This window comes from Barbus barbus (assembly GCF_936440315.1).
Source record: "Barbus barbus genome assembly, chromosome: 50".
Lineage (NCBI taxonomy): Eukaryota > Metazoa > Chordata > Actinopteri > Cypriniformes > Cyprinidae > Barbus > Barbus barbus.
The window spans coordinates 7278455-7306441 of NC_136728.1; the positions used below are offsets into that span (position 1 = coordinate 7278455).

General features: G+C 34.5%; 1 protein-coding gene across 1 annotated transcript in view; it reads left to right on the forward strand.

Moving 5' to 3' along the window:
• Nucleotides 1–13385: 13385 nt before the first annotated feature.
• The window catches only part of LOC306868477 (uncharacterized protein), a 41183-nt gene continuing 26581 nt past the window's right edge, over nucleotides 13386–27987 (forward strand). The window contains exons 1-2 of the mRNA XM_079414665.1: nucleotides 13386–13869; nucleotides 16895–17024. Coding sequence (XP_079270791.1) covers nucleotides 13449–13869; nucleotides 16895–17024 — 551 coding nt within the window. The 5' untranslated portion in view covers nucleotides 13386–13448. The remainder of the gene's footprint in view (nucleotides 13870–16894; nucleotides 17025–27987) is intronic.

The window sequence follows — 27987 nt, forward strand, 5'->3', positions numbered from 1 at the left end:
GTTGCTTCAATGCATTTAGGGGTGTGGTCCTGGTCAAGACAATCTCCTGAACTCCAAACTGAATGTCAGAATGGGAAAGAAAGGTGATTTAAGCAATTTTGAGCGTGGCATGCTTGTTGGTGCCAGACGGGCCGGTCTGAGTATTTCACAATCTGCTCAGTTACTGGGATTTTCACGCACAACCATTTCTAGGGTCTACAAAGAATGGTGTGAAAAGGGAAAAACATCCAGTATGTGGCAGTCCTGTGGGCGAAAATGCCTTGTTGATGCTAGAGGTCAGAGGAGAATGGGCCGACTGATTCAAGCTGATAGAAGAGCAACTTTGACTGAAATAACCACTCGTTACAACCGAGGTATGCAGCAAAGCATTTGTGAAGCCACAACACGCACAACCTTGAGGCGGATGGGCTACAACAGCAGAAGACCCCACCGGGTACCACTCATCTCCACTACAAATAGGAAAAAGAGGCTACAATTTGCACGAGCTCCCCAAATTGGATGGTTGAAGACTGGAAAAATGTTGCCTGGTCTGATGAGTCTCGATTTCTGTTGAGACATTCAGATGGTAGAGTCAGAATTTGGCGTAAACAGAATGAGAACATGGATCCGTCATGCCTTGTTACCACTGTGCAGGCTGGTGGTGGTGGTGTAATGGTGTGGGGGATGTTTTCTTGGCACACTTTAGGCCTCTTACTGCCAATTGGGCATCGTTTAAATGCCACGGCCTACCTGAGCATTGTTTCTGACCATGTCCATCATGTACCCATCCTCTGATGGCTACTTCCAGCAGGATAATGCACCATGTCACAAAGCTCGAATCATTTCAAATTGGTTTCTTGATCATGACAATGAGTTCACTGTACTAAAATGGCCCCCACAGTCACCAGATCTCAACCCAATAGAGCATCTTTGGGATGTGGTGGAACGGGAGCTTCGTGCCCTGGATGTGCATCCCACAAATCTCCATCAACTGCAAGATGCTATCCTATCAATATGGGCCAACATTTCTAAAGAATGCTTTCAGCACCTTGTTGAATCAATGCCACGTAAAATTAAGGCAGTTCTGAAGGCGAAAGGGGGTCAAACACAGTATTAGTATGGTGTTCCTAATAATCCTTTAGGTGAGTGTATAATGACATGATTGGCAACAATGCAATAAAACTGGGGTTAATTTGGGACAGTGCTAGCAGACAATATCACTTTTGGGAATGAGAATATGATTTGCACAATAGCAATCATCAGAGTACTAGAAAATGAGCAAGACACTTAACCCCTAGTTGCTCCAGAGGCGTGCGACCTCTGACATATATAGCAATTGTAAGTCGCTTTGGATAAAAGCGTCAGCTAAATGAATAAATGTAAATGTAAAATCATAAAATAAGGATGAAGCAACGTGTACGAAAGAACTCCACTCTATACAGTATTTTGGTGTGTGGCTTTCATGGATTTAAGTTTATTATGGGCTTGCAAGTTTGAAAGTTTATTATGGTTAATTGCAAGTTTGAAATTTGGTTTTGTTTGTATTTAAATTAGTCTTTTCTTTTAGCCCTGATGAAGGCCTGTGTGCCGAAACAAATTGGTGAAATAAACAGAACTTTTCGGTTTCACTTTCTGATCATTTTCACATCTCCGCTTCATAGGCATTGCTTGTATTGTTCAAAATACACTTTCATTATCTTTATCAAATGATGTACTGTAATAAACAGGTCAAAATCACTGCCACGGATGTCATAAAGTTTTAGGTCACCAGTAATCATAATTCAATAAAAGTATGCTTACGGTATTTTTTATTTTATCATTTTTTTACGTTTATTTATTTATTTTTTTAGATTCTATGTTATTTTATTTCAGCTTGATTTTAATTCACAAAAATAGTTTTTTATAGTTTTAGTCTACAATAAATACACTGGTCTGTGGCATGAAAAAGTTTGAAAACCCCTGTTCTTGAGTATATCTGGGGCCTTAGACACAGTCTATGCTGTGAGAATATGGGTTTAGTTTTGTGCAGGATTATAGAGGATATGGATTTAAACACTGAAAATATTAATTTTATTATATGCAATGCATATGGGCACACCTATAACGTGTGCACATATATACTATAGTGTGACTTATATTATATTATATTATTTTTAGTGCTGTCAAACTTTTAATCGCGATTAATCACATCCAAAATAAAGGCTTTTGTATAAATAATTTGTGTACTGTGTATATTTATCATGTATATATAAATACACACACATACTGTATATATTTGAGAAAAATTTGTTATGTTTATATATTAAATATTAAATCTTGATATAATTTATATGAATATAAATAAATACAAGTAAATATTTTCAAAATATATGCTGTACGTGTGTGTCTGTATATATACATAATAAATATAAATATACACAGAACACACACATATATTATGTAAACAAAAACTTTTATTTTGGATTGTGGTTTCAACACTTTTCCCATGAAAACAGTTGAGAAATGTGGTCAAAGGATATAATTTTTTATTGATTTCACAGCAGTAGAATTACTCTTCCGAATAATTCAGAAATGAAATGCTTGGTAGAGTGTTAACTAAATATTATCAGCACAAATATATTAATATTGAGATTAAGATATAAAATATAAGGGATTTTGTAGCATTTGAAGATTGAAAATTAGTTTTTAGCATAAGGTTTGATTATTCATTTGCCAAAATACAGTAACAAACAGACTCTGCATGTGTTCCTGAATTATAACTTGATGGGCTGATTTAACAAGAATCTACACTTTGAAAACTGATCATGTAGATCGCAAGTGTGTGATGTAATGTGGGATTTTTTCACAACAAATCAGGTGAGTGTTATATGGTGAATTCAGATAAATTGAGATGACTGGAAAAATGCACCAATTAACCAGAATTTTCTAGTTATATTGCTGTTATATATTAACTTGACATATTTTTTGTAATTTTTTCACTTGTGTGAATCATATCCATAAAAAGCCTTTCTTACTGGAAGAGGAAATGTGCAGCAATGCACGAATGACTGCCAATAGATGTTGATTATAGTTTCTCCTCCGTTTTTATACCCTTAGACCAACCTTTGTAACTACAGATATGAAGTTACGTGCTGTCTGAGGAAAACCCATCACTAAAGCTTGCAATTGGATCATTCCATCAGAACCAAATGTTAGAATAATGATAAACTTACTTTCAACTTCCTTTTCAGAACTGGCCCCACTTATTTGATCAGACCTGCGATCAATACAGCATATTTGCACATATATATAAACTCGGCAAATAAAGAAACTTTGATTTTTCTGCTGCATTTTAAAGATAATTTTGTAAAATCCAAATAAGGTTTACAGGTGATGAGGGTTTAAACGATATTTTTCATCTTTGTTCAATAAACACACATGCACCTGTGAAACCGTCCTTAACATGCTTATGGTTCATAGGTGGCAGGCGATTAAGGTCACAGTTGTAATAACTTAGGACATTTAAATGACCTTTTCACTAACCATTAAAGATTCATTTATTTTAATACAGTAAAAACAGTCAAATTTGGAAATGTTATTTTAAAATGTCTGTTTTCTATTTGAATATATTTTTAAATGTAATTTATTCCTGTGATGCAAAGCTGCATTTTCACCCTCATTACTCCAGTCTTCAGTGTCACATGATGATTTAGAAATCATTCTAATATGCTGATTTGATGCTCAAGAAATATTTCAGTTGTGGTCAGAATTATTGACACCCTTGGTAAATATGATCAAAAAAGGCTGTGAAAATTCATCTGAATTGTTAATCCCTTTGATTTTGTATTTTTTTAAAAATTTCGTAACATTTTATGTTGATTGGAAATTCTTAATTCTTGCCCTGATTTGTGAAATGGGGATTTTCACTGCTCTAGCTCTTTTCTTAAAGCCACTTCACTAATTTGTGAAGCTCAATTATCTTTTGCTGCACATCAGAAAAATATTCTTTGGTTTTTCTCATTGTGATGGATGATTAAGGGAATTTGGGCTTTGTTTTCCCTCCTATTTATATTTCTGTGAAACAGGAAGTCATGGCTGGATAATTTCATGTTCGTAATCACCCTGGAGTGCTCAAAATTGTGAATATGAATGGGAATATACTTCAGAGATATTTTACTCATAAGAATTTCTAGGGGTGCCAATAATTGTGTCCAACGTGTATTTGAGAAAAACATTTATTTCATAATGATATTTCCCCCATTTTCAATTGTTTTAGTTCAATGAAAGGTTAGATTTTTGTGATAAAAAATAAATAAAAGATCAATTAATCGATTAATAATGCAGGTTTATTTTCAGTCTTCTTTGATCATATTTACCAAGGGTGCCAATAATTCTCACCACGACTGCATTATCAATGTTGAAAACAGTTGTATTTTTGTGGAAACGATGACACATTTTTTTACAGGATCCTTTGATGAATAGAAAGTAATAACAGCATTTATTTCAAATAACATTATAAATGCCTTTACTGTCACTTTTGATCAGTTTAATGCATCCTTGCTAAATAAAATGTGATAAAGCTATAAAAACAAACCTTACTGAACCCAAACTTGTGCATATACACAACTATAACTTTCTTAAAAGTGTTTGCTAAGACGTTTCAGTTTAATACGTTTAGGTTTAGTAGAAACCATGCAAGATGTATTAAAATAATCTATTCAAGCATTGAATATAAATACAGACTTTTGAGTAAATGGTTAATTATTATTCAAACTGGAAATAATATGGTAATGTTAAAAAAAGGTGAAATATTGGAAACTTCCTGATGCTGTAATAAAGAAGGTGTATTTACTGAGAATCAAACATTGCAACTCCTTGATTATGATTATGTGGAATTGATAAGTGAGGGTTGGGTCAGTCACGTACGCATCCTGGAATATTATCTAACTGATTCAATTCCAGTGCAGTGGGAAGATAAATGCTGCATCGTGTGACATAGAATTAGTGAATGAGTCATGTAATTTGTATTATAAAAAGTTGCAGTATAATGGTAAAATAATGGCATCAGATGGTAATACAGTACTTTTATAATGTGAGCCAGTCTGTTGGTACTGAGTAGCTAAATGTTGACTCTGTTCAGGTTTGGGGTTATTTTTTTTACATTTAATTGCTTGTTTGCAATTCTTTCACACATTATAACCTAAATCAGTGCCTACAAAAACATAGTTTACTGTAAATCAAGAGCTATATATGAGAATATACGCGTCAGTGTGAGGTTCAAAGGGAGGATTCACTTGGAAATAATACAGATAACAACACATCATGTCATCATGAGAGATTTGGTGCCTCAGATAAACATAGTAACCATTATTTACTAATGTTTATGATTATAGATTATTTTATTTATTTGTTTTGTGATGACTACTGAAGGGAAGGTTGTTTTATGATTTTGGTTTCCTGAATGTCATGTGATTTTTATTAAATTAGATATTCTTCCTGGTCCGTGAACCTTCTGGTCATTTGATATTCTATTTAAAAATAAATGAGAGAAATGAGAATTCTTTTTTGTTTGTTTTTTGTTTAAGAAACCAGAAAAATTAGATTATGTTTTAATATTTGTTTCAAATGTGTGGGTAGTTGTTTCATCCCCCATTTCAGTACTGCACCGTACCGGCGACAACCGCGATATCAGTTCATTTTCAACAGGAGAGACACATCAGGGGGCAAGAGAATCCTGCTTTGTTATAGTGTTACTTATAAGATTGTTCAAATCTATATTTTCACGGCTGCTGCATATTATTGACGAAACAGAAATTATTTTATTCATACTCAGCAAAATTTGGTTTTTATGTGATCTAAAATGACATGGAAGAAAATAGGATACTTGTGGTTGCTTTTTATTCCTACTCAATTTACTATAGGCCTATTTAAAGGAGTCATCAGATGCCCCTTTTCCACAAGTTGGTATGATTCTTTAGGGTCTTAATGAAAGTCTATAACATACTTTGGTTAAAATCTCTCAATGGTAGTGTATAACAACACCCTTTTTGCCTAGTCAAAAACAGCTCTGTTCACAACAAACCCTTTTGGTGCATGTCCCTTTAAATGCTAATGAGCTCTGCTCACCCCGCCCCTCTCTTCCATGGGGTGACGAGCTGCAATTAGTAGTGGAACTTGCTAACTAGCACATTATTGGGAAAGGTGATTTGCTCCAAAAAATATACTCACTTATTCTGGAGGTGAAGCTGGATCACGAATGATTTGCGCGAACATAAACACATTTAGGTAGATCAGGGGGTGCATTCCCTTCAAAAACAAACATAATCCTCTGTGTCTTCAGTGGCTCAGATGTCGGGAGTAAATGACGACTGCTATATTCATTATTACATCCAACAACAAAACACCTCAATCGCTTAGGAGACATTCTTGTCTAGTCCTGCTCTGGCGTCGAAACAATGGCGGACTGTCTACAGCTCACTCCGGGTGAGTCTGTGATAAAACAGCAGTGTCAATCACCAATCGTGGGAGCGGCCTGGGCCTGTGTGAGTTCATTCTGCCAAGAATCTGTGAATGGCTTCATTTGAGAAAGGGGTTATGATTTATGGGGATTTTAAAAAATACCACTGGGTGGATTTTTATCATAAGGTGGATGTGTACACACACTGCCAACACACATTTAAGTTCAAACACCATGTAAAAGTGAATTTTAAACCTAAAAATCTCACAGGTAACATATTTTTATTCGCTATGATTGAAGCTTATATAGAGCACAACAAGTATGCTACTGCACTTCTCTGGTAAGCGGAGGTGCCGGCGTGATCCCGATAACAGCGGGAAGAGTTCAACTTAGTCATACGAGTAAAACACCCATAATAACAAAACATTACAAAACCCTTTTGTAAAATAAAGAAAACAAACAGGGTGTGCTTTCTGTTGTCTCAGTCTTGTATTTGCAGTACCTCAGAAGAAGAGCACGATGCAACGCGAGGATATCATTACATCTTACTTATATAAACATGCATTCATTTACTAGTTGCGTTTTTCCCAAACCAACTTACGTCGATGCAGGACATTAAATGATCTGGAACAGTGACTGGATAGGCATTAATATGGTCTCGCTTCAGGTCACAATTCCACAAATAGTCTATAATTGGCCTGAAGACATTGCAGTTGACTAATTATTTTTGTACATTTTTGTTACATAATATTATAATTTATTAGTTAGTTATTTTATGTGCGGTTTGGGTTTCTCCCATGAAACACAAACTGTTACTATGTAAAAAAATAAAAAAATAAAAAATAAATTCTGCTGTTGTATGTAACTGCAAATTAAAACATATTACCTGTGAGCTTTTTCATAAATAGGCCTATAAAAAGATCTAGGCTAAAATCAGCAACTAAATCACATGTCATTTTAGATCACATACAGTCAAAGTCAAATGTCGCTTTACTGGTTATGAATAAAGTTATTTTTGTTTTGTCAATAACATGCAACAGCCGTAAAAAAAATAAAAAATCTTGTAAGCACTGCTAAGCAGGATTCTTGTGAATAAGCTCGGCTCGCCTGCCTCATCTGCATTAGCACCATTAACTAAATAGGCAGTTGTGGCCTAATGGTTAGACAGTCGGACTTGTAACCCGAAGGTTGCGGGTTTGAGTCTCAGTACTGCAGGAGTTGTAGGTGGAGAATTGAATGTACAGTGCTCTCTTTGCTCTGAGCATTGGAGCTCACCAATGGCTGCTCACCACTCCCCTCAGACAGTGTTTTGTACTCTTCTCCTTGATTTGTTATAAATTTTGGCAGTCTATAGTATTCCATATGTTTTCCTGGTCCAACTGATTCGTACAGCCCAAAACACAATAATACAGTAATTGACCATTTTCAGCAGCAAAAATCAGCCAATTTTTAGAGTTCCATTCGGTTCAATCATGGCATTGTTTACGTTCATTGCCACCAAAATGGCTGACTTCCGGATTGATGACGTGTTGTGAAAACACCCTACTGAGAATGATCTGAGCTTGCGGTTGTCGTCTGTATGGTGCAGTACTCTATTAGTGCAGTTATCTTTTTTTTTTTGTCTCTCTTTAGTTTATTTATTGTTCATGTTTTTATAAAAACAGTTTGAAAATGAATCATTCAAATTAAAAATCAATAATATAGCATGATTTGTGAGTGTCACAGTTAAGAACTTTTGGTTGTGTTTCTTTCTGTTCCTGTTCTTTTGCCTTGTTTAGTTTCATTTACCTAGTTTCCTGTGTTGTCTTGATTATGTTATTCTGTTCAACTGTGTTCTATTAATTAAGTAATCAGTGCCTAGTTTGCTTTTGTATTTATTCTCCAAGTTCTGTTCTTCTCAAATCATCTTCAGACCATGCTGGCAAAAAGTTTTGAAATTCAAACTGATTAGTCAAACTATTTTCAAATAAAATGCGAATAATTCGATAAAGAGTGCACAAAAATGGACGTGGGGCTATATGTCCACAATGCTTTAGTGTATTGAGACCAAACTTGGTGTGTATCATAATAACCATGATCTGAGGCGACCTGCACAGTTTCGGCGCTGCACCACTTAGTGGTCAGGAGATATGAAAATTGGCAAGGGTTTGACCAAAAATCACAAGACTGGTCTCTTTAGGTTCACTGTGACATACTGAGTTATCCAATGTTTTTCATGTCGGCCATTTTTGGTGCTAATAATTTCAAATATTTTTGTAAAATTTCATATTTTACGAATTCATTGGCATGCCATCACGAAACTTCATATGTGCCATCATCGGCACATTGCAGCTTATTACTATGTTTATTATTCTTCTTATTTGAATACAGCAATAGATTAGCCTTATATGAGGTATGCTAACCTAGCAAATAAAGAAAATACCTTCTTAATTTGAACACATAATTTGAATATTTACTCTCCCCATTAAGTCCCATAAATTATACACTGGCAATTACAAATCCTCTGCCCAAAGTCAATAATGTCAAGAAATGTCAAGACAACTGATGTGGTCCAAACACAGATATATTAAGGTAACTTCCATTTGACAAATTCAGGTGGAGTAAACATAATGAAATTAAGAATGTTCAAAAATTGTTGAATTTAAATTAGTAATTTGAATAAGGTGAATTAGACTTTTGTTTTAACTGTACCATTAAATTTATCACATTAGATTTATGGTTATCATTTCCATATTATCTTCCCTTAACTAAAAATCATTGAGTAAATTTTGCACAGGTTCTGGTATGAGTCCTATAAACCTGAAAACCATTATGTATCATTATGCATATTTTCATATGCATTTTTTTGTAAATCAAAGCAGTTTCATTCTAATTTTGATGGGGAAAAACTGTTCTGATGCTCTGATGTTGCAAACTAGGCATGCCGGTAGCCTGTTAGACTCTGAAAATAAAAATACAACTGCATAAAGCTTGTAGACACTGCACTTTTTAACCTGTCCTGTTTTCACTTACTGCCATTCATTCGTGGCTCTGGAATTTACGCAAAACTTTCTCATTGGACGATGTTGCCACCTGCTGGTGTGACAGCCACTCATATTGAGTTAATCATTTTTTGTGCTCAAAAAAAACAAAACAAAAAACATAAGGATAATTTCAAGCTGTAACAGGTGCAGTGTAAATGAAAATAGATTTAGATGCCCAAAACTGATCTTATTTTGACTTGCATCACTCACACTGCACTGCAGAATTGCTGTTATTCTAACTATTTTACGTTTTACAGTCTAGATGCTGTGTTCCAAACAATGAGCAGCTCAAGATGAAGTTCATCTCAATGTGTTGGCATATATCTACAAATTTGATATTGTAGTTTGATTCTGTGCTTAAAGAAAGCACCAACTATAAGCCTACTAAGATATGTACAGTATGTTATTTTTATTATAAGAAAAGGTGCAAAAACTTTTTACAAGTTACTTGGAAATGATAGCTAAACTTGGATCTGAATCCACTGAGACAAAACCATCTGTGCAGACTGAAATCAAATTAAAGAGAGAATTAAAAAGTGGGTTTTTGTTTTTCAAATACCAAACAGTGAGAACATGGGCAGTGAGGATATTCAGTATTCTGGCTGTATTCATTATATAGACTGAGTATTAATACTGTTATTTTATGCTTTTTTTTTTTTTTACTTTTTTTTTTACAAGGTATGAATCTTGGGAGAATCAAGTAAAATGAAAATGGGAATTCTTCACATTGCTTTCCAATTTGTTCAATGTTGTCATTGTCCTGGAAGAGGAGTTTGTGATGGAAAACGTGGGAGACTTTACAAATGCATTCATTGTCCTCTTTGAAGAAAGAATGAATAAGGAGTATAAGAAGATCAAATAAACGTTTGAGTTTATTCAGAGGGCCTTCTTGAACCTTGGGACTGAGAGCAGCAGAAAAGTGCAAAGTCTGATGAACAAGTTATTGCAAATGTAAGTGGAATATCTGTGAACACTTCTAAGGGAAAAGTTATTCCATTTTTATTTCATTTTATTTCATTTTATGATAATTTGCATTTCTGACAGTATTTGTTATGGTGTTTTTAGATATGCAATGTTTAAAGTGTAAGGTGAAGTTTCATGAACTTACTTTCAAGTGCATGCTTTTTCTACTAAAAATGTGCAGAAAACGTCTTGAATGTATTCAGAGATTTTCTTTTTATAAATAAGGTATTTTTCACCAAATATTGATAGAGTTAATAAAGCGACGTGATGATTAAGAAAATGTTGAGTTGACATTCTGGGTTTAATGTATTACCACTTTTATAATACAAATGAATTGCAAATATTTTGAATTAAAAATTTTCAGAAATGTTATAAATATGCAAATGGCGCATTGTCTAATTAAATCTGTGTTTCTTTGCATACATTTCTAGAACAAAAATACAAACACTGGATGAAGGTTCAAAATTATTTGTTTCCAAACTATTTAATTAATTAATTAATTAATTTCACAATTTTGTTAATTAATAAAATATATAAAATTATATATGAACACAACACTTATATAAGAATACAGCCTTTAAGGATATGAAATGTAATTGAAATCTACAGACACAAAAATTTTAAATGCTATAAAACGAAGACTTAAAAGTGTATTTTGGATGTTTTCTTTCCACAGGTCTAAAAAAAAAAAAAAAAAACTTTATGGAAAGGCAAAATCTCAAAATTGAAAGATGCATAAAAAACCTACGTTGCCTTAAAGAGTTATTATTATTATATAGATGTATAAAACTGTATTATGTAAGAAGTTGGTGAACACATTTTATTGTGCAAATCTATGCACGTATTCCCACTGGAGTCGTAGATTTAGTGTTTATGAAGCCCTGTTGTTTTTCAGCTTCTGCACAGCATTATATCTTCTATAGTTCATCTGACTAAATCAAGATGCTGCTGATCATTGAAGGTCTTCTTCTCATTTCAGCTGCTCTAGAACAGGTAAGCTTGCATTGAAGTATGAATACTGATAATGTGATCATTATGATTCCCACAGGATCACAGAGCTGCTGCTGAAGGACTGATCTGTCCATTCAATATGGCACTGAATTCGGAATGATCTCTGGTGTGAAACTGTGTTCACGTTGGAAAGCTCTGGAAAAATCAGTGACCTGAACTGTAAGTTGTTTAACAGTGGAAACCATGTTGCCGGTTTTAGTGTTTTACTGATTGTAACATTATTTTGCTAAATGTTTACCTGCTAACTTGTAGATACTGTATGTTTCCTGTTGTTGAACTTTGAATTGCTTGTCAGATTTAACTCGGGACAGTTTGCCCTGCTGATAAAAACAATAGACACCATCACAGAATTTGTAATGATTTTAATGGTTTAATTGAATTGGTGATGGTGTCTATTGGACTCTACCGGTAATTGGTCACCTTCTGTTGGTGGTTTATTAAAACCACTAATGAAATATATGTCCCAAAACACACAACAGAAAACCACTTTTTAATGGTTTTAATGGTTAAAAGTTTATGTTTGTAATGGTATTTGTTGTGGAAACCATTAGAATTTTTTGTTGTTGTTTTTTCAGCAGGGTGATACCGTAGTGAGGAGAGAAAAGAAGCTTTTCAAAACTTGAATTGAACCATTTTGGTTTTCTGAATTTTAGTTACAACCCGAATTCCGGATATGTTGGGATGTTTTTTAAAATTTGAATAAAATTAAAACTAAAAGACTTTCAAATCACATGAGCCCATATTTTATTCACAACAGAACATAGAGAACATAAATGTTTAAACTGAGAAATTTTACACTTTTATCCACTAAATGAGCTCATTTCAAATTTGATGCCTGCTACATGTCTCAAAAAAGATGGCAACAAAGGGCTAAAAAAGCAAGACATTTTGAAAAGATTCAGCTGGGAGACCATCTAGCAACTAATTAAGTTAATTGACATCAGGTCTGTAACATGATTAGTTGTAAAAGGGATGTCTTACAGAGGCAGAGTCTCTCAGAAGTAAAGATGGGCAGAGGCTCTCCAATCTGTCAAAGATTGTGTAAAAAGATTATGGAATACTTTAAAAACAATGTTGCAAATTGCAAAGGCTTTGCAAATCTCATCATCTACAGTGCATAACATCATCAAAAGATTCAGAGAAACTGGAGAAATCTCTGTGAGTAAGGGACAAGGCCGAAGACCTTTGCTGGATGCCAGTGGTCTTCGGGCCCTCAGACGACACTGCATCACTCATCGGTATGATTCTGTCATTGGCATTATTAAATGGGCCCAGGAATACTTCCAGAAACCACTGTAGGTAAACACAATCCGCCATGCCATCTACAGATGCCAACTAAACACACTGCAGCTATTACAACAGCATGGCTTCGTAGTAGAAGAGTCCAGGTGCTGAATTGGCCTGCCTGCAGTCCTGATCTTTCACCTATAGAAAACATTTGGCACATCATTAAATTAAAAATACTTCAAAGACGACCACAAACTATAATATAACAAATCTTCCAACAGTCAAGACTGTAAATGTGCTTCCCTCTACTGATAGAGTCTGCTACTGCAATCAGGATTTTTACTGACTATATACTGTATATACACAGTAAATATGAAAAAAGTAATAATTATGCTTTTGAATTACTATATAATGCATATATGTTTCAGCTCATGAAAAAATAAAATGTCTATAAAATGAATCTTACTGTTTTTTAATTTTATTTTATTTTTACATATCTGATGTGCAGTTCAATCAAATTAATTGTTTTATTTATTTCAATAATTATTTATTTTTATATATTTTTTATTTATTTTTACAAAAAATTAATTCAAACCTCAGATTTCAAATGCATATGTATTCCAGTCTAGCAATAGACAGATCAACCTAACCGTAGTCTGCTTAACACAAAGCTAATCCTATTACCATCTGTAAGTACCAAGCACGTATTTTGTCTCTGTCCAGATTGTCCTGCTGTCCCAGATACTTTGGGTGTCACAACAAATACAGGCAGAACATACAAGCATGATCACGTACTGGTTGTAAAAAGTATGCACTTTTCTTTCTTCGATGGAAATGTTCAAGACGTCTTAGTGGGAATCCTAAATGTGAAGATGTTTGGAAGTGGCACTAAGAAGTGGTTTATCAAGAATAATAAAAGACAGAGGACTAAAGGAAGGAAACCTGTCAATAGGAAGAGAAATAAATGGGTCGCTAAGGTCCTGAAGCAGCACAGGGAGATGATCCTGAAGGAACTGGATGTCAACAAGGTGCTGCGGTACTTGGTGTATGACAAAGTGTTTTCTCTCGGGGAATACAAAGAGATACTGGGTCAAGACTCCAGAAAGAAACGAGCCGAGCTCTTCCTGGATCAGCTGTCCCAGAAGGGCCCGTGTGCGTTCAACGCCTTCTGCTCTGTGCTGGAGGAAGTGTGTCCTCACCTGCTTACCTGCTTCCTGTTGGATTGTGAAGGTAAATCAGACTTTCAGAAACTAGTAAGCTGTCTATTTAGATCAAAGGTGGACCAACCTCATGGAAACAGATCCCATTTCACTCCAAACAAAACCAACTAACCAACTAACTAACTAAATGAATAAAAAGGCTACATAGGGAAAATGTAATATTTTTAGGCATTTCTTACATTTTTATATTTTTGTATTTTTCATTATATTCAATGGTGAGCCTCATTTGATATGAATTTATATTTTTGCTGTTGTTTTGCAATACAGTAATGACAAATTGGAGAACACGATAAACTAAATAATCACGTTATTTTGCAAAAAAATCTTAATCCCGATATTTTATTTGATACCTTTCATGATTTTTTTCACATTACAGTAATGAGAATATTGAGAGAAATGTGATGTGAAAATATCATAAAATGATTATTATTGGAAAAAAGCAATAAATTATACTTCTAAATATAGTCTAGTTTTATTATCATTGAGATAAATATACATTTTATATAATAATTATTTATATAATTAATATATATATATATATATATATATATATATATATATAATGTATATATATATATATATATAGAGAGAGAGAGAGAGAGAGAGAGAGAGAGACAGGGAGAACATAATTTGTAAAATCAATAAATCAATAAATAATACTCCAAAATATAGGTTTCATTTTCATTGAAATAAATAAATAAATAAACTAATATTTATCATTATGTATCATTATTTTCTTCAGATTTTGGGGTGAAATATGACCTAAACCTGAATTAACAGCATATGAAGCATATAAACCTAACCTAAATTTTTACAAGATAGCTGTAAACTGTACAAGACAAGTTTTTGCATTATGATAATTGACATTATTGAGAGAAATGTGTTTAATAGAGATGAAAATGATATCCTAAAATATTATTAAATAAAAAAGCAATAAATAATACTCCTAAACATAGATTTCCATTTCATTTAAATAAATAATTATATAAATGCAAATCAACCATACATACATACAGTACATAAATAAATAAATCAAAATTTCTTACTGATTTCTGGATGAAATGTGACCTAAAAATGAATTATGATATTCTCCCAGGCATGGGAGTGAGGATAAGCTATTCCATATCAAGACGTGATTCATAGGAGAATAACTGAAATATTATCATTATTATTATTATTATTATTATTACTACTATTGTAACTTTTTTTTCAAATAAAAATAGGAACATAAATGAGGTTGGCGTAGGATCCTGCATAAATGCAAAGCCTCAGTATCTTCACAAACACCTTTGCAAATCGCTGAGGTTTGTTATCTTAACCTAATCTTAAAGAGTAGTTAAAGCCCCAGTTGACTTGCATGGAAGCACAGACACCAACCAGGTCTGTATGGCCCACAAACTCAGTTTAAGCCAGCGTGTCCCACTAAGAGCTGGCAGAAAATAGCCTGCTTAAATCCGCCTCTCTGAGGAGATTACCGGATAGCCTGGGCGACATGCAGTGACAGCCATAACCCAGCATATGGCCTCAAACTAAACTGTCTAGGTTAAATTTGTCGGCTAATTTAGCTTAATCTTGCTGTTTGATGTAGACAGATTAATGTGAGGATGATAAACAGGCCAAATGATCAAGATAGCTGAGCTATTATTCAAGCTATAGGGGGCTAATGATTTATTCATGCAATTAATCAACAGTCTTCCCCCTTATAGAAGACCTTGGAAGAACATACTTAGCAATTTAACACTCAGTCTTGTGTTACGGACGCTTCATGATTTTAGATCAACAGTAGCAGTTGGATTTGGTACCTAAAGAGGGCACTCGATATGTTTGGTATGAAAACCAGGAAATTACACAGCTTTTTTTATTGCATGAAAGAAAAAACAAGAAACAGCACTGCATTGAAAAACGAAAGGGGAAAAAACAATAACTCAGTCAGTAAGAAAAATATCATCATAAGCCTTAATAAACTTATGTTAAATAGTTTAAGAGATTTAACAATGAGCAAAATCTCAGCAAGAAAGACATCAAATCTATAGTGAAGTGAAGTGAAGTGACATATAACCAAGTATGGTGACCCATACTCGGAATTCGTGCTCTGCATTTAACCCATCCAAAGTGCACACACACACAGCAGTGAACACACACACACCGTGAACATACACCCGGAGCAGTGGGCAGCCATTTATGCTGCAGCGCCTGGTGAGCAGTTGGGGGTTCGGTGCCTTGCTCAAGGGCACCTCAGTCGTGGTATTGAGGGTGGAGAGAGCGCTGGACATTCACTCCCCCCACCTACAATCCCTGCCGGCCCGAGACTCGAACCCGCAACCTTTGGAATCTACGTCATGCCACATTGCATTCTGTGGAACATGCTCAGGAACAGTGTAAACAAACACAAATCACAGCAGAAAAAAGCCAACCGTTTCGTATGAACAATTTTTGTAAAACTTATGTAAGTTTAGACAAGACCACAGGAACCAGATGAGTCCTCTGCACAATCTGACTCTGCTGCAGCCTAGATTTAAACTGCTGATTTAGTCCGGCAAGAGGACAATGACACTATTTCAACACACTATTTCGCCGTCTAAATACTGTAAAGCTGATAAAGAGCCACCCAGCTTTATATCAAGCTGATGTAAAGCTGCTTTGACACAATTTGCATTGTTAAAAGTGCTATACAAATAATAGTGACTTGATAGTGATGACTAGAATAAGACTGACTAATATGTAAATCTCTTTATATTAAAAAAATCGCTCAGTCGTGTGTTTTATTATGTAAACGTGTGTATACTATCCATGTTTTTGGCATATTGATTTGTATAAACACAAGTTTTACTACAAATACCATGGTTAAACTATGTTTAATGTAGAACATTAACCATCCTTTCTTACTGACTGAATCATTCCAAAACACTTATGATTTTTTTCAGAGTACCAAATTACTATTCAGATACTGAAGTCAAAGTAAACTTTTCAAAGGTGCCTGAAAGATTTTTGTCTCCTAAAAGTAGCCGTTTCTCTGTGATGTTTCTCCCTCACAGATGGCTCAGCTGGAGGAAACAGGAAGCAAGGACAAACTAAACCAGCTCACAGCCAAGAGAACGCGCTGTCCAAGGGACAAGACACGGTTTGTTTTCTACCCATGTACACAGACCCACTTTTTGACACGAGGTAAGATTTCTCATCGCTTGCGCTGTAATTGCCCCCCCCCCCCCTCCCCTCCAGCTTCATCTGTGTCGTTTTGCATAATGAATGAGAGCCTGAAAGGGCCTACTCTAGTTCTATATAGAGCACGATGTCAGGCTTTAAACTGCTGGTTTAATGTAAGTCACTTCTCTTTTTCGCATTTTGCTTTAAGTTGCTGCCACATTTACGTCTCGGGACCGAAATCCCGGAATCTCATACTAGCTAACATGGAACGTTCTCAGAACATTGACTAACGTTCTAGGTTCTCTCAAAGTTATGAACATTCTTCCAGTAACGTTTTTTCTTTTTTTTTTTAGTTCAACATTCCTTTAACACTTTTAAATGTTACTACTTGTTTCCGAGCGTACAGAGAACATTTAAAATTACAGTGTTTCCAAAGTGGAATGTTCTCTTAACGTTAGCATATAACCATGGCAAAAAATGGTTTGAAATAAGGTTTCCGTAACATAATGAGAATGTTAGTGAAACATTCATATGGGTTGTTCACACAGAATGTTTTTCCATTTTCCATGTGCTATTTTTCATTGTTTTTCTATGTAAACACACGCTAGATTGGCGTGTTTGACCGCTGCGCTCACATCTTGCATATTTTGCAGCATCTCATGATAAAATTGTGGTGTTCAAGTTAAAAGCTTTAAAAATGCAATTTTTTTTGCTCATTCCACTGCTCGCGTTTTGCCTTTTTCAAAGCAAAAACATGTTTTATGTGAATGGCTTCTTAGAACATATTTTGTTAGCTTGGAAGGAATCTACGCGATCTGAAATTTCGCGAGACGGGTTTCGCTATGGGTTCAAGTTGGTCGCTCAAGTTCACCGTTAGCAAATAGCTGTTTTGTGAGCTGTGAGCTTGAAAAAAATAGACATTTTGCCTGCAAAATTTCACAAATTTCGCTAATGTGACCACGTTTTACTGGCCACGGTTTGTCAATAGTAAGTGTTGGAACCAACGGGAACAGGCAAAGTGGGAGTTTTTGCTTGGCATCAACACATTTGGATAGATAGGCAGAGGTGCTGAGGATGCTGCTGTTGTGATGTGTGAATCCCGTCTCATCAGTCTTCTGTATTTCTAGAGTCTCTGGAGATGTTGACCTTTTCTGTTTGGGATGCTTATCAGGCCTGAAGGAATGTCCGCATTCCTGTTCCCTTTCAGTGGCATTTCTTTATTTGTTTAACTGCAGATATCGTACATAAAAGGCTTGCGGTAATTAGTATAATGCAACGTGTATCTGCTTCTGAAAACACCACGGAAAAATAAATCTTATTTTACACAAGTTGTGAATGTGAGTTTGCAGTCTGAAGTAAAATTTACTGGCAAAAAGTACTTACAAAATTGAATTAGGCAACTGGTTTGAATCGGTTTAATAATTCACTCTCTGAATCTGAACAGAATCAACATCTGAATCACACAGCATGAAAATCATCATTATTTTAGATTTCTGTCCCGAAATTAAACCAGTTATGTGTATTTTTAGGTTTGTGAAACTTAAATCAATACTGTATGGTTGTTCATATGACTCTGTATAGGTAAAGATACAAGTTTGGAATAAAATGTTAATAAATGATATTTTAATTAAACAAAATCTAATGGCTGCCCACGGTTACACAAAGGTACTCATTCATAGTCTGTGTTGTTATGGTTAACTACACTATTGTTAAGTAAACTAACTAAAGCTGAAATAAAATATAAATATTAGATTTTTCAAACAAAAATTTGAAATGTTGCCATGTTTGATATAGGTTGAAATAGGCTGAAGTACTGTAATTACTAACTGAAATAAAAGTAAAACTGAAACTGAAATAAAATTTCAGTCAAAAAAGTTTAACTTAAAGTTTAAGAAAAGCATGTAACAAAATAAATCAAGAAAACTGAAAATATATATAACTACACTACACCAAGTCCATAAAAATACAGCTTCATATGCTGTTCATTTTGAATGTGTTGAATTTTTTGATTTGTTTTGCATTATGAATTGCATTGTGTTGGAAATGGAAATGTCCATAAATGAAACAGAAAAGACATTGGTCATTTTCTTGCAGGACATTATCTCTTTTTACAAATGTTCTTCTTACAGTGTAAAAGCTAATTCAAAATCTTAACAAACACTATAACTGTAAATAGTATATAAATAATACAAAGTTTACCATACAAATAAAGTAAAATCTATAGAGTTGAGCGTTTCATTCGATTCCTTTGGGATTGGTTCAAACTAATATGTACAAATATGTCGCATTCCTTTATTCCTACACCGTGTTCATTATCTTATTAAATGAGGACTATATTTTGTTTTCCTTGCACTGTGGATTGTCCTGTTGCCACATACATCAGAATTTTTGCTTTGACCGTGAATACTTGCTGACATCACTGTTACAAGTTTGCTTATCTCATCTCCCTTATGTAAACCAGTTTCACCTGTCTGTGTAATAGGAGGACGGTGCATCTGTTTGTTACTTGTATACGGCCGTAATTGGACAGCGCATCAAAGCCACGTCTCAACCTCTTCTTTTAAGCATGAAGAACTTTGACAAGCACCAATACATCATTTAAGGCTCGGGAAAGTGTGCTGGGACTCTTGATGTAGTATGCATGAGAGAGAGAGAGAGTAAAGCTGGCCAGAGCCTCTGGCAGTCGTACTGTGTGAAGCTGCTTCATTTGTGGTGTCAGCGTGCCGTTAGATCAGAAGTCTATAGCTGACAGTCATCGTGTGTGTGTAGAAGTGAGTGGGACGGGACATGAACAGAGCCTGCAGGCCACGGGACACCAGAGAGAGAGAGAGAGAGAGAGATGTGTGTATGTGAGGTGTCTGTATATTCTGTAAGGGAAGACGAGGTTAAAATAGGAGATGGTGCCTTCACTTAGCAAGTGTTGAATATAGAGAATGCATTTTAAATTTGGTGTGCAGAGTTGTAATTTGACTTTAAGGAATTAGAATAAAAACGGAATGAAATTAGTTTTTTGTTTTCAGTATAAATTACTGATAAACCTTATTATACACTGATGAAATATTTCCAGAAGAAAAACACATGATATGAATGAATGAATGAATTAATGATGAATGATGAATGAATGTATGCATATATGACATATTAATAAGTGTTTGAAAGGCCATCAATAGGAATGTATTTAATTAATATATATATATATAATATATATATATACTGTATATATATACACGTCTTTTTATTACATATTATGTTCTGTTATAATACGTATAATATTGCATATTCCAAAATATATATTTAAATTATATATTTCATGTTATATAACAAATATAATTAAAATATACAATTAGAATTTGTAAAATACTTTTTTCTTAATTTACACATGCACACACACACACGTATATAATGACGTTGAATTAAAATCTATTTTATTTTATTATTATGCTATTTTAATTGTAAAATAATTTTGACCTGTGCTTGTAGAATCTTTCTCATTTGTAAAATTATATAATTTAATTATATAATAATTATATAATTACAATGTTAATTAACTGTATATAACTGTATTTAAATATTTACATATTTAAATTATATGTAAAATGAGCTGTTTTAATAAAACTAAATATATTTAATGAAATTTATTTGAGATAAATATTAATTTTGTTGAGAAATTTAAATATATTTCAAATGAATAATCTGACTTTAGCTGGGTTTTTACAGCCAGGGTCACAATTAAATGAACTGTATATAACTGTATTTAATATTTAATTAAAATTAAATATATTTAATAAATATATTTATGAGATAAATGCATAAATATGTTGATTATATTTAAAATAAATGAAATTAAATTATATTAAATTACAGTGTTTACTTCATTTTATTATTTTCATATAATAATTTATTGATTGATTGATTTTGGACTGTGATATAAAAAAAATCATTTTGAACTTGTAATATATCAAATTTCATTAGAATATGTAAATATAATACAATATTGAAGATATTTGAATTATGAAATACTTATAAAAAAATAAAATTACTCCATGATATTGCTTGCAATTTTTTTTATTTTATTTTTTATTGCAAACAAAATGCTAAATTTGTGAAATTCTTTACATTTCAGTTCATTTCAACTTTCAAATTGTAACTAATGAATTGAAAGGGACCTGATTCTTATATTCCAGATTTTCCCCAACCCTGGTGTTGCATATGGAGTCCTGGTTTGTGCACAGATAGTTATTGCCCTGAAAAATCAGGCTAGATCCAATCTGGGCTTGAAATAGAGGATGTGGGCTTTCAGTGGGGGAGGACAGGCATCGCAAAGATGAATCTCTGTGAGGTGAAGGCACACTCAGGCATATTGTCCACTAAAGTAGGCCTCCTCGATGTCTGACTGACAGCAAAGTCATCATGGAGAAGAGAGCGCCACTGGCTTGACCCAGAGCTGAAACACACATCAAACACACAGTCACTGACGTGGCAATATGACAAAATCATTTTGGGTCACACAAGTTACAGACAGACACACACAAAGGAGCCGGACAGTTTGAAAAGCACAGACACGGTAACAGCACACAGCAGAGAGGCATGATTATGGACACCATGACGGGAGCGCAGCATTACGGACACTATATGTAAGTACACCATTTACCACAATGTAGAAGTTTCAGGTTCGAAAGTTCAAGGGGGAGATCAAGGTTTGTTTGAAGTGTGTAGGAAAAAGAAGAACAATGTTGAATATGCATGAGGAGTACAAGTACGGACTGCAAGAACATCTAATTCCTTATGATATTTTATATTTACATATATACATATTTATAAGGTAGGTAAAGTTGTATAAGCTTTGCAATATCGTACGTGCTGTGAGTGAGTCTCCCAGTTGACTTTTTCCCTTCAGATAGATTTGTATAGACACAACGCCTGATGCATAAGCGCCTGGGGATTGTCATGTTTTACGAAAACGTGTTTTCGAATAAAGAGTAAACACAGATTTTAGCTAAACAATGTGTTTAGAAATGTTGGAGAATGAGGCTAACAGGGCAGTTTGTTTGTTTGAATAGCCGTTCTTTGTGGAAGTAGGACACATCCCGCTTCCAGCTCGGCTTCATGACATTTGAATACAAATGTAACTAGTGTGTGTATTTTGTCGACTTGTTTGCCTGTAGTAAGCGTGTGTGTGTGGCTCATGGTGTGTGCTCATAAACAAATGTAAAATTTAAATTTGACAGCACAGTTTTCAGTTTTAAGTGTAAAAAACGTAAAGTTGAATAACATGATGCTCATTTTTTTTTTTTTTTTGTATGGAATCTATTCATTTATTTTTAAATATATTAAAAATGCACACGCAGTGACTTGTTTACACCTTTTCTGTGATGAGCATGTTTTCATTTCAGAATTCAAATTTATTTTGGTATTTTTGGGAGGAATCAAAGCTATGTGTGGGATCAACATTTATTTCAAATCAGATAAGTTGGTAAAATGTCATGCAGTTCGACTCCTCAAAAACAGATCATTATTAATGAATTACTCTGAAAAATATATTTCAAAACGTTTTAGAAAATAATGATTAAGATAAGGTTATCCTAAAAAATGTACATTTTCTGAAAATGTACTCACACTCAGGCCATCCGAGATGTAGATTAGTTAGTTTTTTCATAAGATTTGGAGAAACACAGCATTGCATCACTTGCTCACCAATGGATGCTCTGCAGTGAATGGGTGCCGTCAGAATGAGAGTCCAAACATCTGATAAAAACATCACAATAATCCACAAGTAATCCACACCACTCCAGTCCATCAGTTAACATCTTGTGAAGAGAAAAGCTGTGTTTATAACAAAACAACAACAACAACAAAATCCGTAATTAAGATGTTTTTAACTTGAAACCATTGCCTTGAGTTCTCTATCCATAATATTGCTTTCTCCAGTGAATCAGGAGAGAAATATGCACAGATCAAGCATTGTTTACAAGCAAAAGCAGTCCAAAACCGCTCTAAACAAATATATCGATGGATTTTGTTGTGAGAGGACAACAGGGGATGGACTTTTCACTGGAGGAGGCCTTATTATGGATTATAGACCCATATTTTGGCCAGAAGTAACAGTTTAGAGTTAAATCACCTTCTTAATGATGGATTTGTTTTTACAAAAATGCGTCTTTTCACTTTACAAGATGTTAACTGATGAATTGGATCGTGGATTACTTGTGGATTACTGTGATGTTTTTATCAGATGTTTGACACTCATTCTGACGGCACCCATTCACTGCAGAGCATCCATTGGTGAACAAGTGATGTAATGATACATTCCTCCAAATCAGTCTTTTTTTTTATATACAAATATATAATGTATACATTCCATTCTCGTCTATGAAAGTTTATCCAGCTATGACGAATTCTGCCTCAGGTTCCATTGTTCAAAAAGGTCAAAGTTTTTCAAAACAAAATGAAACCCCCATGAATATTTTTATATTCATATCATTTGTATTATATATAAATATATTTAATATATAAACGTTACATATTTTTCTTAAATATATAGATGCATGGGTGTGTATTTATATATACATAATAAATATACACAGTACACACACATATACTATGTAAACAACTTTTATTTTGGATGCGAATAATCGCGATTAATCGTTTGACAGCACTAGGCTTTTCCTATTCTTTATCGCACTTTATACACACTCTTATTTGTCAATGACCCTCAAGTCTTCTCTCAGTCTCATGAACACACACACAAACTCTTGCTGAATTGAAACCCAATTGATTGATCACCAGCTCAAGTCCGGTGTTGTATATGAGAGGATATGGTATTTATCTGTTGGACTCTCACTTTGTCTGTGTCCGTCTAATAGTTTTCAGTTTCTTGCTGACTTCGAGCAAATGTGCATAGACCAAAGCCAGTCTCCACTGGACCGAGCGACCATAAAAGGACCGGGTCTGGCTTGGCTTATTCTTGACCATCAACGTTAACTACTATAATGATTTCCAATCATAGAGTTCTGTTGTGGAGCTAATGCATTAAATTAGGTATGCAGTTAGATTCGATTTTTGCTAGCGTTGTGTTTTTGTAACGCCACGTGTGGGTTGAAAGTTAGCAAACGTATCACTTAATATTCACTGGCTGTGAGGCAACGGAGATACAGTAATACACAACGTCATCAAAGAAATAATAGATGAAGACGTGCACTTTGCATTTGCTTTGATCCAAGCGGTCGGTGTTCAGTAACATTTTATGCTACGTTTCACTTCAGGCCACTTTTTGAGGCGTTAAAAGCACTGTAAGCAAAATAAAGTGAAATATTTTTATTGAAAGAGAAGGATTTTGCTAATTTAGTAGGCTAATGGGTGAAGAACTAACATCTTACAAACAAACGCTCACATTCACTTTGCGAATACTCTGCTTTCAGTTATGATTTCATGCTACATTACACTCCAAGGCTCCTTTTGAGGTGTTAAAACTGCTGTAAGTAAAATTAAATGAAACTTAAGTGAAATATGTTTGTTGTAAAAAAAAAAAGATTTTGCTTGTTTTTTGGCTAATGGCTAAAGTCGAACTTTTCTAAGAAAGTCTCACGTCTGCTTTCTGGATGCTTTGATCAAAACTGTCTGCGTACATTTGGTAAGAAATATTTCGTGCTGTTTTACTTCAAGCCTCTTTTTAAGGGATTATTGAAACCACCATCAGTAAGATAAATTAAAATATCCATGTTGAAAGAGAAAAATTTAGCTTATTTAGTAGGCTAATGGCTAAATTAGCTGTCTCGGCCCTAACGGAAATGTATATGTACATGTTCATAATATCTATATGATGATTATGGTATTATGTAACAACAATATTATGTCAAAAATACATTTTAACAAACAGCATATACCCAAAAAAATCTGTATGTTTGTAATATTTTTTAAATGCATGCCTATCTTTTATATTTACTTATATAATAACATTTATGGGTTTTAGGATGGATATACATGAACATGACATATATGTCCAAAAATGTATTACACATGTATAAACATGCATATTTGTATAGGCTAGATATATGTGTTTATCTTTTTTATAATTTAAGCTTCATTTTAATTTGAGTTTGTTTTAGTGATTTTGTTTAAATTTGTTTATATATATTTAGCCTTAATTTATTCTTATATGTTTAGTGTTAGTAATTTTATTACTTCAAATTAAGCTTATTTTTTTTTTTTTTTTTTTTTTTTTGCTATGGCAAAACTTTTGTTTAAGCTTTTTAAAGGGATAGTTTGTCCAAAATGAAAATTTTGTTATTGTTTATTCACCCTCAAGTTGTTCCAAACCTGTATGAATTTCTTTCTTCTGTTGAACACAAAAGATGACATTATGAAGCGTGTTGGTTATCTACGGAGCCCCTAAAGGGACATGGTGTTGGAAAAAAATCGGAGTGGGAGGAAAACATTTTTTTTTTCAAACATTTCACATTTTCTCACAAAACTTTTGCTTTCCCTCAGAAAACTTTAGCGTTCTCTTGCAAAGATATTTGCATTTCTCGCAAAACCAGTTGAGTTCAGACAAACTCTTCCTGTTTACTTTACAGCTTGCAGTGGTTCATAAAACGCTTAACGTGGCTTAATGAAGATGATGAAAAATACCAAATATGCTATATTATATATGTATTAAAAATATGTACTGTGTACATGCAAGCCCAAAATATGAGCTGAATTGCATGACAAGCGTTTTCTCCTCCACTGACTGGATTTCTTTACAGTTGAGTTCAAGTTCAAATTAAAACTCTATGAACCGCTCCGTTGTGAACATAAGGAGCTGTATGAACCACTGCAAGCTATAAAGTAAACAGGAAGAGTTTGTCGAAACTCAACTGCTTTTGCGAGAGAAAAGTTTCTCAAAAGTTTCTGAAGGGAACGCAAAACTCCCACGAATTTTTTCCACTTACCCTGATTTTTTTCCACTAGCATGTCCCTTTAGGGGCTCCGTAGTAATCAAACATTTGCTGGTACCTATTGACTTCCATGGTATGGGGAAAAAAATGACTATGGAAGTCAAACAGCTTAATTTCATTAAACAAAAAATATTTTTAGCTGTTTTCCATTGCACGAAAAGCAAGATAAGCTAAATAAATATTTGTTGAATGTGTCAAATTTCGCTTGTTTAGCAGGCTAACCGTTGAATTTCTTAATTTCTTAAATTCTAAATACCATGAAATGTAAGCTTTTAGCTTCTTCGTTTTTTTCTTGCAGAACTGCTCCTACATCACAGCCGTGGAGAATTCAGCTCATTATTGGTTAAAAATAACCGAGCTGAAATCCTAGTCTGTCAGGTTAGCAAAGAAAAGAGGAGGAGAGTGAGGAAGATTAAAGCTACGCTCAGTGGATGACTCACCTCACGGCACACTGGGAAAAGCACTGCGACAGCACTGAAGTGTGACAGCAAGTGTGTGTTTAAAGACACAGAGTGTATGTGTTGGTTTACGCAAGCACAAGCGAATGAAGTGTTGTTGTTTGAATATGTTGCTGCGTTTGCACTGTTTGAGTTGAATGGGTGTGTGTATGTGTGTCGGGACGGGCGAATTGCACGCTCCCATGTGCATATGTTGGAACCTCCCTCTCTTGTGTCTCTAGTGTGTCCTTTCTCCTGGTGCAGTGAGCTCATGTGTGAAGGACCGCCTTATTTTTTTTTACCTCATTTCTCCTCTTTGTTCGCTTGCGAAAAGTCATAAATCACACCGCCCCAGCTGGAGAGGGTTCTTGCGGCTCCAGTCCAACTCTCCCTCCTTGGGGAACAAGCTTTGAATCTTATAACCCGATCCTGGACCCACATTTTTCTGTTTGTGGAAAATCAAAGAAGGAGGGCATTCCTAACTTGTCCTATTTCATGGACGCGCTCTCCACATCACGCTGGTCTGGCTGCTGCCACGCTGGGCTTGGAGAAGAAAGGTCCTTGACCAACTTAGATTGGTGGGCATCCTAAAATAGATCTGTGAATGTTTGAATTTGTGTCCTATATACAGTAAATGAAACCCTGTCCCAAACAAATGAGTGTTGGGAGAAGGCCTTATGTGTTGAATATTCATGATGCATTTTGCTGGCTATTTGCAATTAAGTGGCATTGTAAATATTGCTAGATGTTTGTTAAGGGCTGTTTATACAGTTTTAAAAGTTATTTTAATTCTATGAGAAGTGAGATGTCCACACCACAGACATCCACCTTATTTTTCAACACAAAACTATACCGTTTTCTGTGAATGTGTGAGACTTTCGATTCAATTAGCCACTATAGGTAAATAACTACAAGAATTACGAAGTGCAGTTAACGGTAAAACTATTTGTGCTACAAAGTAGTGCGTTTATGATTATGTTAATGAATTCAAATAATATTGATATGAATACCAGTCTGCATATCAAGCATCATAAAGGACTATTTTTGTCCAGAATAACTGGAAGCAAATTTCACCGTAAGTTAAAAATGGCTGCCCTCGCGCTAAAAAAGATGAATAAAAATAATGATACAGAGGAACCAAACCAATGTGATGCCAGGTGCGACGCAAGTGTTTTTTGCTAGTTTCAGTCTGACGCAGTTATCATTTTCACATCCAGCTCCACATTTTTTAAATGGCAAATGCATTTACGCCCATCTGATCGCCCATGGGAGTGCTGGTTGGAAAACGAGGTGTGTTCAGGCGCGTTGATAGTGCGTTGTTATTTCGAGACAACTGAAAACAATTGCACCATTGACTATTTTTTTTTTTTAAAGAGCGTGTTAGTCTCAGCCTCAGACGTCACGCCCACGGACCGTTGATTAAACGTCTGATGCATATGGCATACAAAAGTAGAAACACTTCAGGAGTTTCGAAGTCGTCGTCGGATTGGTTGAATTATACAGGATTTCCGGGAGATGCGTGTGTCACGTTCTTTAACGTTTCACCTGGAAACAAAGATGCCGTGGCGCCAAACCCCCTCGTTAAAAAAGAAAGCCTTCGAGTTTACAACT